We start from the raw sequence: 16,602 nt of genomic DNA, 5'->3' as shown, positions 1-16,602 counted from the left end.
GCACAGCTATCTCAGTGCAAATGATTATATTAGAGCTTTGACTACCTAGCACCTATGCTCAGACATAGACAAGTATAATTAGTTTGGAATATAAGCTTTGCTATGCACCAGCATCATCCTCAAGAGTGCTCTTGAACAATGATTTAGCTAAGGGATCAGTTAATCACATGACCTTTCTTGACAACTTGAAATGTGCCCTAGAAAGTTTAAATTCTGATACAGAATTCCTTAGGAACTTGTCCCTGTGCTATTTGTGATTATTTTTAAAAACTCAAACTGCGCTTGTACATTATTCTCAGTATATGGAAAACTGTGTTAATTTAGCCCAGCATCTGCTATCCCATTTAACAAGTTCAACTGTACCTTCTCTACCAAATTTCTCCCCATCTACGGCTCAATGTAAGGATCCTGATAATGATTATCTGAATGAGTATTTTTTCCCTTAAGAGGTATACTGGAAGAAAGAGGAGTCACTATCAAGATTTTATTTAGCTGCAATTGTTTTCATGCAGGACCTCAAAGCATGGTTCATGTGTTACATCCTTGCCCTGCGTTAAGGGATGTCTACAATATGTTTCCTAATCCACTAATCATTACATTACTTTTAATATTAAATAATATTAAATTAATATTAAAACTTTACATTAATTTCCCGCAATGCCCCAAATGAAGAAGTTTGCTTTTTGGTGTTCAGTTCCTTTGGAATATTTTGCCAATATTTTAGAAGCTGTCTTAATTTGTAGCTTGTGTTTTATTGTTTGTTATACTGAGGTCTAGAATATTGGTTGTACTGTTTTACTGGATATCAATTTGTTGACCTTGATTGAGGTCTATATCAATAGTGAAATAAACTTGAAACATGCATTTTAAGTAACATTCGGATGTCTCCAACAGTATGTAACTTTACAGACCTGACACCAACAGGGGTGTGGAATTTATTAAAATATCTACTTGTCCACGGGACAGGTTGCTTCTCAAATCTACTTGTCCTGTAAAAAGATCTACTTGTCCCTTTGGTGCCATGTAGTGTGGCGCCAAATTATAGCAGCAATCTTATTATGTAAGAGCTCTGATAATAGCCTCTCTGATTATGCCAGGGCTACTACCATAGTAGGGCTTGAATACTAGCAGTTTCAATCCCTACTGTAGCAATTTCCTTATTTTTCCACCTTTCTGCAGATCTGCATACTGGGGCTGGAGGAAGCAGTAAGCAATAGTTCCAGGGCTGGAATGCCTTTGAGTCTGCAAACCTACTAACCTGCATGTTTTAAAGATTTTCACCAGCTTCTCTCTAATATTTTCCCATAATAAGAAAGGTTGGACATTTACTCCTGACAATGGCAGAATTAGAGCTTCTTCCAGGGTTGGGAAGAAAGTGGCTGGAGGGAAAATGAACTTGCAAATGCTCAATAGATTTTCACATGAGCAAATCTACACATGCGTATTTACCCATGCTAAAATACAGTTCACAAATATTTTATAGGGGTACGACACTATACCATGGGTGCACTTTTGTGACTTTCTTTAAGAATTTGGGGCCACATGTAGGTAGGTTCAGATTTGTGACCCGCAAATTGCGAGTCGCAAATCCGAATGTAGGATGGTGTCCCTGACACCATCTGTGATTCGCAAGGGCTTCGCAAATGTTCACCTCATGAATAATCATGAGGTGGGTCGCAATTTGCGACCCCCTTGCGAATGGCGGCCTCACAGGGATGGTGGCCTGCTGGAGACAGCAGACCAACATGTCTGTGACTGCTTTTCAATAAAGCAGTTTTTTTTTTTTTTTTTTTGTAATGCTGCCCGTTTTCCTTAAAGGAAAACGAGATGCATTACAAAAACGAAAAATGAAACGTTTTCGTTTCATTTTTTCAGAGCAGGCAGTGGTCCGCAGGACCACTGCCTGCTCTGAAAAAATGTTTACAGTGACATTCACAATGGGGAAGGGGTCCCAGAGGGACCCCTTCCCTTTTGTGAAAGTCTTAGCACCCATTTGAAATGGGTGCAAACTGAGATTGGTTTGCGCCCGCATTCGCAAAACAATCCTACATTGCACTGCGAGTCGCAATTAGGAAGGGAACACCCCTTCCTAATTGCGAGTCACAAACCCGTTTTGCGATTCGGTAACCAGGTTACCGAATCGCAAAACTGGGTTTGTGCATCACAATGTGCTTTTTGCACGTCGCAAACAGCGAAAGTCGCTGTTTGCGACATGCAAAAAGCTACCTACATGTGGGTCTTGGTCCCTAATTAGGTCTGGTGTTAACAAAGACATTTTGTTTTTATTAAACTTCTATTTCTCTCTCTTTCGGCTGGCTTTACTGTGAGTGATCGCATTCTTCTCTTCCACAAGGAGCATATTGGCACACAAAGTAGTTTTGTTCAGTGTCAGGAACTACAGTGGCAATCAGTGACGTAATGAAACTGGAGGGTGCCCCTTTGCAAAGAACATGGAGGAGCCCCCTCTCCAGACTCTCTCAGGGCAGGTGCTGTGCTGAAGGGGCCCCCTGGAGGGCGGCTGCGGGGCCTTTGTTATGCCACTGGTGGCAACATGTGCTTTTAGAGTTAAAAAAAGTTTTGGGGGGTTTTTGCCAGTGTTTGTTACAATGTTGAGGACCTGGTAGCTCCCACAACGTGTTACAAAAGCCATGTCAAAACAAGACACGCATTGATGAAACTAAAAGACTTATACAAATATGTCAGATCAGTTGGCTTTGTCAGTGTTTGTTTATTTTCATGCTTCCCATAATCGTGTTGAAAATGGTTACACTGATTTTCCATTAGAAATATTTTTGGGAAATACTAGCATGCATCAAAACATTTTACTAAATGACACTTCATTTGCATATAATCAGAGAGCATTCTGGGAGCATTATACTTAGCCTCATAGCCTAAACTTTTCAAACATGTGTATACACGTTTTTTTTTTTTTGTACTGGAACCAACGTCAGTAGTGAAGTGTGACATTAAAACATTTATTTACAGCACTCACCCTAATAATGAAGGTTTTCAAATAATGAACCATAAATACAAGTTCGAACAGCATTATCTCTTGGAAACACATTACCTCAACTGCAGAGAGTTCCACTCTCTGTAAACAGGCAGCCAAAGGGTTTGTGCTGCAGAGGGTTGGGTCTGCTTGTCCCAAGGACAAAGTAAACATAAAATCTTGTTGCCCTTGACCCCAAACAAGATGTCCCGGGCGTCGGGCGATAGGAATTCCACATCCCTGCACCAATGTCCAGCATTCCCACACTGAAAATCTTTCCAGCAGCACTGTCTTCAGTCTGCTTTTGTTCCTCCTACCAGCTTGTTGTCTCTTCCTGCCTACCTCTCTGTTCCAGTTTTATGTTCCAGTTTTATGTTCCATGTCTGTGTGTACTATCTTTGCAGATGGTAGACCTGGGCCCAGAAACAGTTGAGTGACGTATTGTCTTTTTATGATGCCATGGGTATTTCCCTCAAAACCTCACAATTTGTTTCTCTAGATGTATTCATATTTGGGGTTCTGCTTTCTTTAAAGAATCACAACCCTCCCATATTGTCCAGTGGGGAACTTAGTTATCCTGTGGTTACTTCATTGTTTTTATCACATCATTGTAGTAGTATACTGCATTTTTACAGTTTTTAGCACATCTTTTTCAGGTTTCTGCATTGAAATATAGTGTTATTGTTATGGAACTTTTTTACTGAAACTGCATCTGGTTATTGTATGTTTTTGTTTGTGAAACCTTCTTTAAATCAAATATAAAGTAAATGTTAAGTTGAACATATTGATATTTAAACAAAAGCCTATACCTGGCGATGGCTCCCTGAAATGTTTCCCACTACTTGAAATGTCTGCTAAAGATCCTAAAGCACCAGATGTGTGACTTCTAGTTATATGTAGCTTTATATTTTAGGTGTCATCCCTTACTTATAATTATGTATTTAATGTTTTTTCTCTTTATATGCATACTGAATACCTAGTATTGTACCACAACAATTATTCCAGTCTAAACACCTCTATTTTTCTATCTGCGTTGTAGATTGATGATGGTAAAACATCCGTACGTGATCGTTTTAATGCACGGCAGTTTATGTCATGGCTACAAGATGTAGATGACAAGTTTGACAAACTGAAGGTAAGTACCTCATCTGGATAGAGAATGTGATCTGTAGTTCCAAACAAAGAATTTAACATTATTGGATATTGATGATTCACTACAAGTCACACATGACATCAATGCTTGTAGTCAAGGAGGAATAACAGGCATTTGTGCGAATCAAAAGCATCTCCTTTTTTATTTCAGAATTAATTTGATCTGCAAGAATATATTTGAAAGAAAACCAACTTACATAAACAATTTAAACGGTTAATATATAATTATTTTAAATCTGAATTCTACATGTAGGATTTTGGATATGAAATCTAGACATAGATATTATTAAATGATCACTACTCATTTCAAAATATCCATCATTTTTACATCACAATTGCTACTGGAAGAGAAAGAAGAACTAATAAATATATCCGTGCATTTACTATGTTTATAATGCAGTGGTCAAATGAAAGAGATGGCATAGGTGTAGTTTTCTTGGCATTTCACACAAAGAATTTGGTAATGGCATTTGGGAAATATTAGCTATGCCGGCTCCACAGTTGCACAAACCGAAATGGTCGCCAGACTTGTTTCAGTGATTTTGATTATTTTTTAGCATGAATCCTTTGATCATCCTTGTGATTGGGCAGCAGTGTAGAATTGGGTCTGGATTTAATTTGTTATGCTAAAAAACACTTTGAAACACTTAAGGGTTCAGCAATTTCTATCCCTTCACATATTGTTAGATGTCCTGAAACAGGTACAACATAGAGAGTGACTTATGATTTAACTTATCTGATAGAGGCTTCTAGTTGCAGATTCCTTACCTTAGAATTTCCCCCAGGCATCAGACTGGATATGGAGATTTTTCTTCAAGCAGTACCCTTGCATGCCGACAGGTGGCGTCTGTCAACACCGCATGCGTTGTTGGCGTTGTGGTCGCAGTGATAACATCGTGGTCATATATCGGCTCCACCCCGGCATGCTGACGTCCGTTCTTTTTTTTCCGTGCCTCACACAGATCCGGAGAAGAGTTAATCTTTTTGTAGTTATTTTTTACTTTTTGGTGCGTCAAGTTTGTCAAGGAAGACAGATGATGTCGGTGACAGATCCGCACCTCATGTGTTTGTGGTGTCTGGAGCATGACCCAAAGCCATGCTCTGAGTGCCGGGCCATAAACCCAAAGTCTTTGAGGGAGCGGTCCCTGAAGCTCATGGCGGCCCGGTCCTCAACTCTATATCACTCCACGTCTCGTTCTAGAGGAAGGTCTTGAGACCGCCCGTGGAGTCATCACCACTCCTCGTCATCCCATTCTAAATCTTTGGGACACTCTGGTCACAATAAGAAGTTAAAGAAGGTTAAACGTTCTTCAACTTCGCACCGTTGCTCAGCCGACGCGGGAAGAGCGTCGACACTTCAGGCCTCCGTCCATTGAGCCTGCTTCTGGATCTGCTTTGCGCACCTCCGACTTCCCAGGAGCTGGAGCCTCCCCTGCCCAGCTGAAGAAGTTTTACGAGGCCATGTGCATCATCTGGGCAGACCGACTCCCCTGTGGCGCCTTTAGGGCCTAGGGGATCGGATAGGGGCCCCTCAGGTTCACTAATGGTGGCTTTGGCCACTGAGGGCCCCTTCAGATCTGTGTTGACGCCAGTTGTGCCAGCGCGACCTTCCTTGGCGCCGCCAAAGATGTTGACACTCCTGACGCCGGTTGGGCCCACAATCGACGTCAACCCAACCCTCATCCCCAATGACCCGGAGCCGGAACAGCATTGATCGACACCGGATCTGACTTCGATGGGGTCTTCTCACCCCAGGTTGGATTCTGACTCTTTACTATGGGTATGAATATGAGAAAGGTTTGGAGGGGTCGCTGGACCCTCTGGAATACCACCTTGACCACCCTGATATGGACTGGGCACGGGTGTTGGGCGAGGTTAGTGGCCTGGATACTTCTCCAGACGCTGGCATGCTTTCTCCACCTACCATGGCTACGGCAGAGGGAGGGTCATATTCTATGGTGAGCAGTAGGGCAGCCAAAATCCGTGGCCTTGAGCTTCCTTCTGCGGCTGTTAGGACTAACCTATTGACTGAGGTGCTTCAGCCTGAAGCTTCCACTTCGGAACACCTTTTACCCTTCAATGAAGCCCTCACAGAGGGGTACCTGGTCCAGACCCATCAAAGGGGCTCCTGTGAATATAACCATTGCCCACCGTCATCAGCCTGTGCCAAACAACCCTAAATTCCTGTCCCTACACCTGAGAGCCTTGTTATCCTGGCTTCTTTTTCCTCTGGAGCAGTGGTTCCCAACCTGTGGTCCGAAGACCCCCAGGGGTCCGTGACACATTCCCAGGGGGCTACGCAGGCCTGAGCCAGCAGGAGGGCACTTCTCCAGCTCGAGGCCTCTACAGAAACCTGTGTGTTTTATGTTTGTTAGTTCATTTGTGCAGCAGCTTTAAAAGCACTGCAAAGTATCTTGTAAGCTTTCCGACAAAAAAATAAATGTGTCATGATAACTCTAATGATTAATGTACTTGCTGGACAGAGATTGACGTTTTGTCTAGTGACAGTTTTGACTTGTCTAAGTTAGCTTAGATAGTTAATATGCCTGCTGCAAAGAACGTGTGTCGTGCAAAGAAAAGTATTTTATGTGCATAGCACAGCGGGTTACTGCTTTTGTCACAGAGATTATTTTGTCACTGTGCAGTTCATAAGTTACAATCGTAATCTGGCCCAGTGAGCTATGATATGAAGTGCCAACACAGTACTGCGGGAACAAATTAGAAAGTTATGTTTTTCCCCAGTCTTTCATTATCCTTATGCTGTGAAAAAAGGTTTGCTTGAATAGCAATACATTATTACTAAAGCCAGCGCTAGCCACTGTGTTATGTTCTGAGTCCTGAGGTTGTGCTTCTCCAGACCAAGCACTCGGAAAATGCCTACCAGTACGGATGGCATGTGAATTCTACACCTTGTAGTCCCCTGTAAAGTGCTCCAACACCCTACACTGGTATGAGAGGTGCTATAAAACAAATGAAATAAATTTGGCAGAGAGGCTACTGAGAGATGAGGCCCTTATGGTTTTTCTTCCTTTCCCTACTACATATTGTATGAAAAGGCTTTCTCAGATCTGTGTACCTAAAAAATAGGAACAAATTGCATGGGAAATATAGAATCTGACCTGAGGATTCAGCTTTCCTAAATAAAACCAAACACTGAACAGTTATTTGCTGAGATGCAGCACCAACCTTCCCATTGACGTTTTTCAATTGTTGCATAATTTGTCAATATAAAACAATTATATCTTTAGTTATTTGAGTATTTGTTTGGTTTGAACTTGTTTGTGTGTTTTTTGTGAATGACTGTTTTCATGTTTGAAAGTTAAATTGTAGAATTTGCTTGGGGGGTCCCCAGCTTCCAGTAGTGGGTCCTCATGAGTCAAAAAGTTGGGAACTACTGCTCAGGCGCATCCCATCCACTCCTCCGGATAGGGAATCAAAAAGACTGGATCATTTTGGGAAGAAAATGTTTTCTTCCTCCGGTCTTGTGTTGCCGTCCGTGAACACTGCATGCCTTTTGGACCGCTACACCCATTCATTATGGGATACTGTAATGCAGGTATTGCCGCAGGCCCCGGAGGAGGCCCAGACCATTATCTCCCAAGCCATTGCTGATGAGAGGGATGTGGCTAAGTTCATGATTCATTTTGGGTTGGACACTACTGACTCACTGGACAGATCGGTTGCGTGAACTATGGCCTCGAGACGCAACGCCTAGTTGAGGATGTCTGGGTTCTCGTGGGATGTCCAATAGTCTCTCATGGACTTGCCTCTTAATGGCACCTGTCTCTTCAGAGACAATGCGGATTCAGCACTCGAGAGGTTCAAGGAGTCCTGGGCTACGGCTTGGTCCCTTGATCTCGCGGCTGCCTTCGCCCAACACAGACCGCTTTTCCCCCCCTTTCATGGTCACAGAAGTGGACTCCCTGTCCCATCCTTTCTCTGCCAGCCACTGAGCCAAGCATGCTACTCTGCCACTGCGTGACCGGAGACACAGAACGCATTGGGCTCGTGGGACAGGGCATCAGAAGTATGCCTAGTCCACCCCTGGCGTAGCCTCCAAACTCTCCTAGACCACCCCACCATCTCCAACCATTTGGGGGCAGAATCTGCCATCACCTGCCCCACTGGGAATATATCAAAACAGACAGGTGGGTTTTGCAAATAGTCTGAAGGGGCTACTCCTTTTCCTTTGAGACTGCCCCTCCGGCCATACCTCCATCCTACAGCCACTTACCTGTGGATCATTTATCCCTTCTCCATGAGGAAGTCACAGCTCTCTTGGCCAAAGGAGCCATAGAGAGGGTCCTTGCAGCAGAAGTAGGTTATGGTTATTATTCCCTCTACTTTCTGGTGCCCAAAAAGGACAATGCCCTATGTCCTATCCTAGACCTTCGGGCCCTCAATCTCTTCCTCAAGAAGGAGAAGTTCAGAATGCTCACTCAGGCTCAAGTCTTGTCTGCCTTGGACCCAGGAGCCTGGATGGTAGCGTTGGACTTGCAGGATGCTAATTTCCATATACCCGTCGTACCTGTCCATAGGCGCTACTTGCGATTCATGGTAGGTCGCAAGCACTTTCAGTTTACCATGCTCCCCTTCGGCCTTACCAGCGTCCCTCGGGTATTCACAAAAGTGATAGCGCTGGTTGCAGCTCATCTGTGCAGTTTAGGGGTTTCAGTTTTCCCCTACCTCGACGACTGTCTATTGAAGGCAAACATGCCCCAGACAGTCGTCTCCCACCTTCAGAGTTCGGTGAACCTTCTTCACTTGCTGGGGTTCACTATAAACATGTCGAAGTGACACCTGATTCCTTCACAAACGCTCCCTTTTGTCAGAGCTGTTCTGGACACAGTGCAGTTTCGGGCTTATGCTCCCGAAAAGTGAGTCCAGGATATTGAGTCTATGATTCCAGTGTTTCAGCCTCTATCCTGGATTTTAGTGAGAATGACTCTGAGGCTGCTGGGCCTTATGACCTACTGTATCCTGCTGGTGACACATGCCAGATGGCATATGTGGGGTTTGCAGTGGGGCCTGAAGTTCCAGTAGGCACAGCATAGGGGAAATCTCTCCAATATGGTCCAGATCTTGGAGGGAACTGCGAAAGACCTGCAGTGGTGACTTTCGAATCACAAGTGGGTCAATGGCAGATCCCTCTCCTTCCCCAACCAGACCTTACTGTATTAACAGATGTGTCACTCCTGGGATGGAGCGGCCACATGGGAGAGGCGAAGATCAGAGGTCTTTGGTCTCCTGCGGAGTCCAGACTCCACATCAGTATTTTGGAGCTCCGGGTGATCAGGCTTACATTGAAAGCATTCCTTCCCTCTCTAAAAGTAAAAGTGGTTCAAGTGTTCACCGATAACACTACCGCCATGTGGTACTGCAACAAGCAGGGCGCAGTGGGGTTGTGGACTCTTTGCCAAGAGGCTGTGTGCCTCTGGATGTGGCTGTAACATCCGAGCATAATCCTGGTGGTTCACCATGTGGTGGGCACTCTGAACGCCTGGGCAGATAAACTCAACCATCTATGCATAATCGATCACGAATGTCGTCTCCATCCGAAGGTGGCGCAAGTGGGGAGAGCCTTGGGTAAATTGGTTTGCCTCTGCAGGGAACGCACAATGTCAACTGTTTTGCATGTTGGAGTTTCCAAGGCGTCATCCTCTCAGCGATGCTTTTCGTCTCGAGTGGAACTCAGGTCTTCTTTACGCCTTCCCGCCTATACCACTTCTGCCCAGAGTTCTGAAAAAGATCAAGAGCGACTGGGCACAAGTAATCCTTGTGGCTCTGGACTGGGCATGAAGAGTATGGTATCCAGAGCTACTGAGCATGGCTACGGATCCTCCGATCAGAATGCTTCTTCGGGAGGACCTTCTGTTGCATCAGCAGGGGAAGGTTCTCCACCCAAACCTGTCCAGTCTCCACCTTCTTGTGAGGAGTTTGAGCGGCAGCAGTTGACAGCTTTTGGCCCTTTGCTCAAAGTTTGTGATGTTATTCTGGCATCCTTGCATCCCTCCACCAAAATGGTATACACCTGTTAGCATAAATTTGTGGCATTGTGTACCAACAAGTCTGTTGATCCCCTTTCTGCACCTCTCTCTGGGGTTCTCTTGTTCATTCTTTCTTTGGCCCAGCAGGGCTCTCCTTTGGGCACCCCTAAAGGTTAGTTATAGGCTATGTCGGCCTTTCTTAGATTGCCAGATCAACGTTCCTCTTTCAAGTCTCCCATTGTTTGAAAGTTCCTTAAGGGACTCACCCGTTTGTTTCCTCCATCCCCATTCATTATGCCCCAGTGGGTCTTGAACCTGGTCCTAACTTACCCTATGTGTGCCCCTTTTGAGCTGCTGCACAATTGTCCCCTGCGGCTTCTTACAATCAAGACTGCTTTTCTTGTTGCCATCACCTCTGCTCCAGGGTGAGTTTCAAGCTCTTTCTTCCAAGCCACCATTTTTCGTCTGTCCACCCTGACAAAGTAGTGCTCCGTACAAGGGCCTCTTTCCTTCCTAAAGTTGTTACGCCTTTTCACATAGGCTAATCCATCATTTGCCTACTTTTTATGCACCCCCACATCCCACTCGTGAAGAGGAGAGGCTCTACCATCTGGATCCAGAAAGAGCATTGGCTCAATCGTACTAGTGATTTCCGGGTGGACGGGCAACTCTTTTTTGGATATGTGGGTGTGAAGAAAATGAAGATGGTGCAGAAGCATACCATCTCCCGATGGGTACTGACTGTACTATATCAAAATGTGCTACGCTTTGGCAAAGAAGCAACCCCCTCAGGGCTTGCGTGCTCACTCCAAAGGCAGTGTTCCTGTCCTGGATATCTGACAGGCAGCAACATGGGCATCCCTGCACACATTCACTAAGCATTGCTACCTGGACATTCAGGTCTGCAGAGATGGCTAGTTTGGCCGTTCGGTCCTGCAGAACATTCTAGTATGATCTTCGTTTGCAGCCCACAATCGAGGATGGCATTGCTTTGGTATCTATTGTAAGGTAAGGAATCTGCAACTAGAATTCTCTATCAGATTAACAAGTTATTTACCTTTGGTAACGATTTATCTGGTAGAGACATATTCTAGTTGCATATTCCTTACCAACCCACCCATCCTCCCCGCTCTGCAAACTGATTTCTAGGGACAGAGATTCCCTTTTCAGGGCCCTAGTTCTGGCACACCATTCTCAGTGTTCTTCATGGCTCTGCACTACTGGCATGGAAAATGTGAACAAAAAAAAGTGACGTCAGCACACTGTGGTGGTGCCTGTATTCGACCACAACGTCATCATGGCGAGCACAACACCAAAGATGCACATGGAGTTGACAGACGCCACCTGATGGCGCGCAAAGGTACTGCTCAAAGAAAAATCTCCGGATCTAGTCTGATGCCTGGGGGAAATTCCAAGGTAGGGACTCTGCAACTGCAATATGTCCCTACCAGATAAATCGTTACCGAAACTAAGTAACTTGTTCATTAACCTACTTTTGCTGTATTGTAGTAATTGAGTCATGTGATATTCCATATTTCTTAAACAAGGATGTAATTAATTACAACAACTGTACGACCAGCAAGGTTTGCTAACAACTAGCTTGTCCATACATAAGCCAGCCAGCAATTGATTTGCCTACGTTTACGCAGCTGAAAGTAAAACTTGGGGCCAGTAATTTGGCACCCACAGGGGAGCACACACCCTAGATCCAAACAAAGCGTTTGCATAACACATCTCTGTAGAGGAAAAGCAAACTTCAAGCATTTACTTTGCATTGGGGTCTGTTATAATTGAATAGGGATTCAACATAGCTTAAGGTACACACATACAGAGCTGTTGCAATTCCCATCCCACTAAGTTCACCTCCTGCACCATATCATGGTGAGTCATCTAGTACATTTTGGTGCTAAATAAGGTATGTACAATTTTCTAATAAGGCCCCTCCAGTGAAGATCATTTAGCTCCCATATACATTTGGAAAATCTTTCCAATAAATAATCAGATGGATGACAATAAAGATATCTTGGTTTTTTTTAAATGTAATCCTGTGGGTTATGGCCCATGGCCCTCAGTTTCTGCAGGTTTTGGCATGCTGAGACCTTAAGGTAAAGGATGGGAGTAGGGAAAGGCTCACAGGTGGTCCACCATTGACTAGGCTGAGCTGGTGTCTGTTTCTTGCAACCTGCTGGATGGCAAGAGTTCCATACCAGAAGCCCATCAGGCACCACCAAGTAAGCAAGACCTCCTAAAGTGCAATGTGCAGAGCAAATGTGAAGCAACAACAGAATTAATCAGTGCTCACAGATGGACTGCAGAATTTTCTTGGTGAAGGTACGGGGCAGGGAGGGATTCAAATGCAAGTAGCCATTGACAGCAGGGAGCTGATCTCTGTTAATTCAGTCCTACTGGGTTGGCAATATGGTGGTGCCAGAAGACACCAAGGGCACAGCAGGCCCTCCATGAGATATTCAGTACTGTAATATCACAATAGCAGAGTTAGTCAGCGCTCATTGACTTGTGTGGAGCTTTCAAGGTGAAAGAGTAAGAGCAACAAAGTGGTCTGGTCTTGATTGATTCAGATCTTCCAGATGGCAAAAATTGGAAGGCCACCTCAGACACTAACAGACACAGACAGGCTTGGAAGTTCTCCTAAAGTGCAAAAAGAAGAGCAAAGTTGTAGCAACAGCGAGGTTCAGCGTTTGAATAGGAATGCAGGTCTTCTTTGTGCTGATCCAGAGGAAATCTTTAAATACTAGGCAACATTACCTGTAGCAGTTTTTCTTAAGTATTAGCTTTTGCTGAGATTTATGCATGCTTTATATAATTCCTCAGGGGTCAGATGAAGACTGCACAACACTTTATTTGATTACAGATTTCTTGATTAGCCTCTCAGTGTCATTGAGAATTTAATTTGCATCTACCTCTGTTGGCATGATGGGTTTCTACACCCCGGCCTAGATTCTTATCTCCAGAATTAAAGAACCCACTCTGAAATCCCTTTTCTCACCCTTACAGACGCTACTTTTGTTTTGGGCCATAATCTGCTATCGCCATCTTTTACTGTGCAAAAAGTATTTTATTTTTTCTGACCACCAGACATACCTTTTGGAATGCCCTAGTGCCACAAACTCTAGACTCCCAGGAGCATACTTCTCCCACTTCCTGCACCTAGTGGTTTTCCTATGGCACTCCTTCTCCTTCTACTGTAAGTACTCACAGATGCTTTACATTTGTCCACTCCTTTTGCTGATTTTCGTTCTCCTAGATGAAGCCACGTAATTACACCTTTAACAAGTTTTATCTAATCAATTAACAAGCTTCATAAAATGATGATTGTCTTAGTGTCCTTTTATGAATCCTAGCCACAACATTTTTGTCGCCATAATGGGGGGATGGGCACACTTGGGCTAATTGTGTGCTTTGTAATTCTCTCTCCTACATGGATAAGCTAAACTACTTCTTCTGTGGCCTTTCATGTTTAAATTTTAATTTGCAGCCTCCAAAACCCACAAAAATGAATGGCTCAATCACACGGAAGACCTCTATATTCTAAGGTTAATAGGTCTTTATTTCCATAAACCGAACAATCTTTTTTTCCCAAACGGTATGTTCTGTCCATCGGGAATGAAACTGCCAGTTGCTTTACACCAGACTCGTTATAACAGAGGAAACTTGGAAGTGTGCAACACACCTCAACCTGCTTCCGGTTTAACTGGAGGACACTTTGTGGTGTTTTACACTCCAGGCACTGACTTTCTTCCTTAAGTGGCCATAACATTGCTTGCACTGCTGTGCCCATGCATTCCAATAGTACCTTTGTTTGTCCCATGCACTAAAGATCCTTCTTGTTCTGATAATATTGGTGCTGTTATCAGCATTGTGATGTCCAGTGTACGTAGTGTTGCCAGGCTCACCCAAGTTGTCTACTAGATCTAAGTGCCCTGGGCATGTTCTCACTGAAAATATACCCTGGCTGGAACTAGATAACATATTTTGCTTGCAGAGTAACATTGTTCTTCTACAAAGTAGATTATTGTGCTGAGCCAGGGTAATCAAATCAGGTTAAATGTGAACACAAGCAAAAGCCCAGTGCCACCAGTTCTAGGACAAACAGTATTGATACCTTCACAAGATGGGAACTGGCCTCAGCTGGCTGAGAGGTTTTTTGCCCTATAATTGTGCACCAAAGATTTGTGCTTGGAAATCTTTTTTTACATGAGCCCCACTAAAGGTACTTTGAATGCTTGGCTCCCCTCTGGCTTCTTTTTCTCTGTAACTCTTCCATTTATCCTGGGCATTGTCCAGTTGCTGCATGTTGCTTACAGTCCATATGATTTGACAGAGTCTGACTGCATTGTGACTCTCTTGGTATCCCAATTGACTCCCACAGTGGGCACTTCACTGGATGGATCTTTAAAAGGCCCATTTGAATGGGTTTGATGGTGAAGAAGTAGGCGTCCAGTGCCCTTTGCAATGTTATAGTGCCACAGACTCTTCATTTATTGTTGGTTCGCACTCCTTTCTCGCTATCCAAGGCACCAATCTTCTCATTGGGGTGGGTGGGATGAAGGCCCAAAGGTGTACCTTTGCAATTTGTAAGGGAATAAAGATTTTTCTACCTATCATGTACAAAAGACTTAGGGCCTCACGACACCCCATACCGCCATCCTGTTCCTGGCAGGCGAACCGCCAGGAACAGGATGGCGGTATGGGGTTTCGGAATCCCCATGGCGGTGCAGCAAGCTGCACCGCCATGGAGGATTCCTGAGGGCAGCGGAAAACCGGCGGGAGACCGCCGGTTTTCCCTTTCTGACCGCGGCCAAACCGCCGCGGTCAGAATGCCCTTGAGAGCACCGCCAGCCTGTTGGCGATGCTCTCGTGGTCGTTGACCCTGGCGGTCAATGACCGCCAGGGTCAGAATGACCCCCTTAATTCTCTAAAGCACATGAAGGCGAGCTTTACTAATCCGCCCCTCTTCTTTGGCAATGACATTGACCTACACCTGGATATTAGGCACCTGTGTTAATCTAATTTTACAGATTATTCTTCCCCAATGGGTAAGGAAAATATATATAATAGGGGCAGTCTCTCACAGGAAGAATTGCTATTTCTGCCCACATGCATAAGTAGTTGTCTTATCTACAAACTCATGCTTTAAAGGGGCCATTTTCAGTGGCTGTGGATAGTATTTGCAGTGTCTTAAGGGAACAACTCTTCAGCTACTTTACTCAGATTTTGTTTTGGGCACAGTGGGTCATGCATCAGATTTCCTCTTTGAGAAGACAACCAAAATTTCCTATAGACCCCCTTTTCATCAGCAAGTGAGCATCTTACCCCTACCATCTAGCGCCATTTCTGTTTTCCTGGAACATGGTTGAACCTGGATGGGGTGGGGAAGCATTTGACTCTGCCTTTACAAAGAGTAGTGCTTCAATCAATCAATCAATCACACATTTGTATAGCGCACGCTATCTCCCCGTGGGGTATCTGGGCGCTGTGCTTAGTAGAAGAGTCAGGTCTTAAGCTTCTCCCTGAAGTCTGTCAGTGAGGGGGATGTCCGGAGGTGAGGTAGCAGGTCGTTCCAAGCTCTTGCAGTGATGTATGAGAAGTTGCATCCGCCACAGCGACTACAATGTATACGGGTGGTGTGAGAGAGGTGGAGTGGAGGTGTCTGTAGGGTTGGTGGAACTTGAGACGTTGGTTAATTTAAGAGGGTCAGAGGTCGTGGAGGGCCTTGTAGGTGACGGTGAGGATCTTGAATTGGCATCTCATCTGGATGGGGAGCCAGTGGAGGTTCCTCAGGTGAGAGGTGTGATATGAGTGCATCTAGGGAGGTCCAGGATGAGTTGGGCTGCTGTGTTCTGAATGGTCTGCAGTCTACTGAGTAGCTGGGTGGAGATGCTGGCATGGAGGGCATTGCTGAGGTCAAGGGGGCTGGTGATGAGGGCTTGCTTGACGGTTTTCCTGGTTTCAGTGGGGATCCATTTGAAGATTCTGCAGAGCATGCAGAGGGTGTGGAAGCAGGAGGAGGCAATAATGTTGACTTGACGTTTCATGGTCAGTTGACTGTTGAGGACAATCCTTAGGTTGTGGGAGTGGTCGGTAGGGGTAGGGATAGGGCTGGGTCTGAGTTGGGTTGGCCACCAGCTGTTGTCCCAGGCGGAGATGTTGCTCCCGAAGATGAGTACTTCAGTTTTGTCAGAGTTCAGCTTGAGGTGGTTGTCTCTCATCCCATTGGCTATGTCGGTCATGGCGTTAGCGAAGTTGGTTTTGGTGTTGTCTGGGTCATTGGTGAGGGAGAGGATAAGTTGCATATCGTCGGCGTAGGAGATGATGCTGATGCCATGGGATTTGACGAGGCTTGCGAGTGGGGTCATGTAGCTGTTAAACAGGTTGAGGCTGAGGGTTGCGGTACGCCGCCGATGATGTCTTTGGGTGCTGAAGTGTAGGGGGGGAAGCGTCCTGTGAGGAAGG

The 16,602-nt window shown here is 45.0% G+C and overlaps 1 protein-coding gene across 2 annotated transcripts in view; it reads left to right on the top strand.

The window, feature by feature from the left end:
* Nucleotides 1–16,602, top strand: part of ANKRD12 (ankyrin repeat domain 12) — a 418,715-nt gene that overhangs the window by 397,184 nt on the left and 4,929 nt on the right. For both annotated transcript variants that reach the window (XM_069216617.1, XM_069216611.1), the window contains one exon: nucleotides 4,029–4,124. In XM_069216617.1, coding sequence (XP_069072718.1) covers nucleotides 4,029–4,124 — 96 coding nt within the window. The remainder of the gene's footprint in view (nucleotides 1–4,028; nucleotides 4,125–16,602) is intronic.

This window comes from Pleurodeles waltl, chromosome 2_1 (assembly GCF_031143425.1).
Source record: "Pleurodeles waltl isolate 20211129_DDA chromosome 2_1, aPleWal1.hap1.20221129, whole genome shotgun sequence".
In the NCBI taxonomy this organism is placed as follows: domain Eukaryota; kingdom Metazoa; phylum Chordata; class Amphibia; order Caudata; family Salamandridae; genus Pleurodeles; species Pleurodeles waltl.
This window is presented reverse-complemented; position numbering and strand designations above follow the sequence as displayed.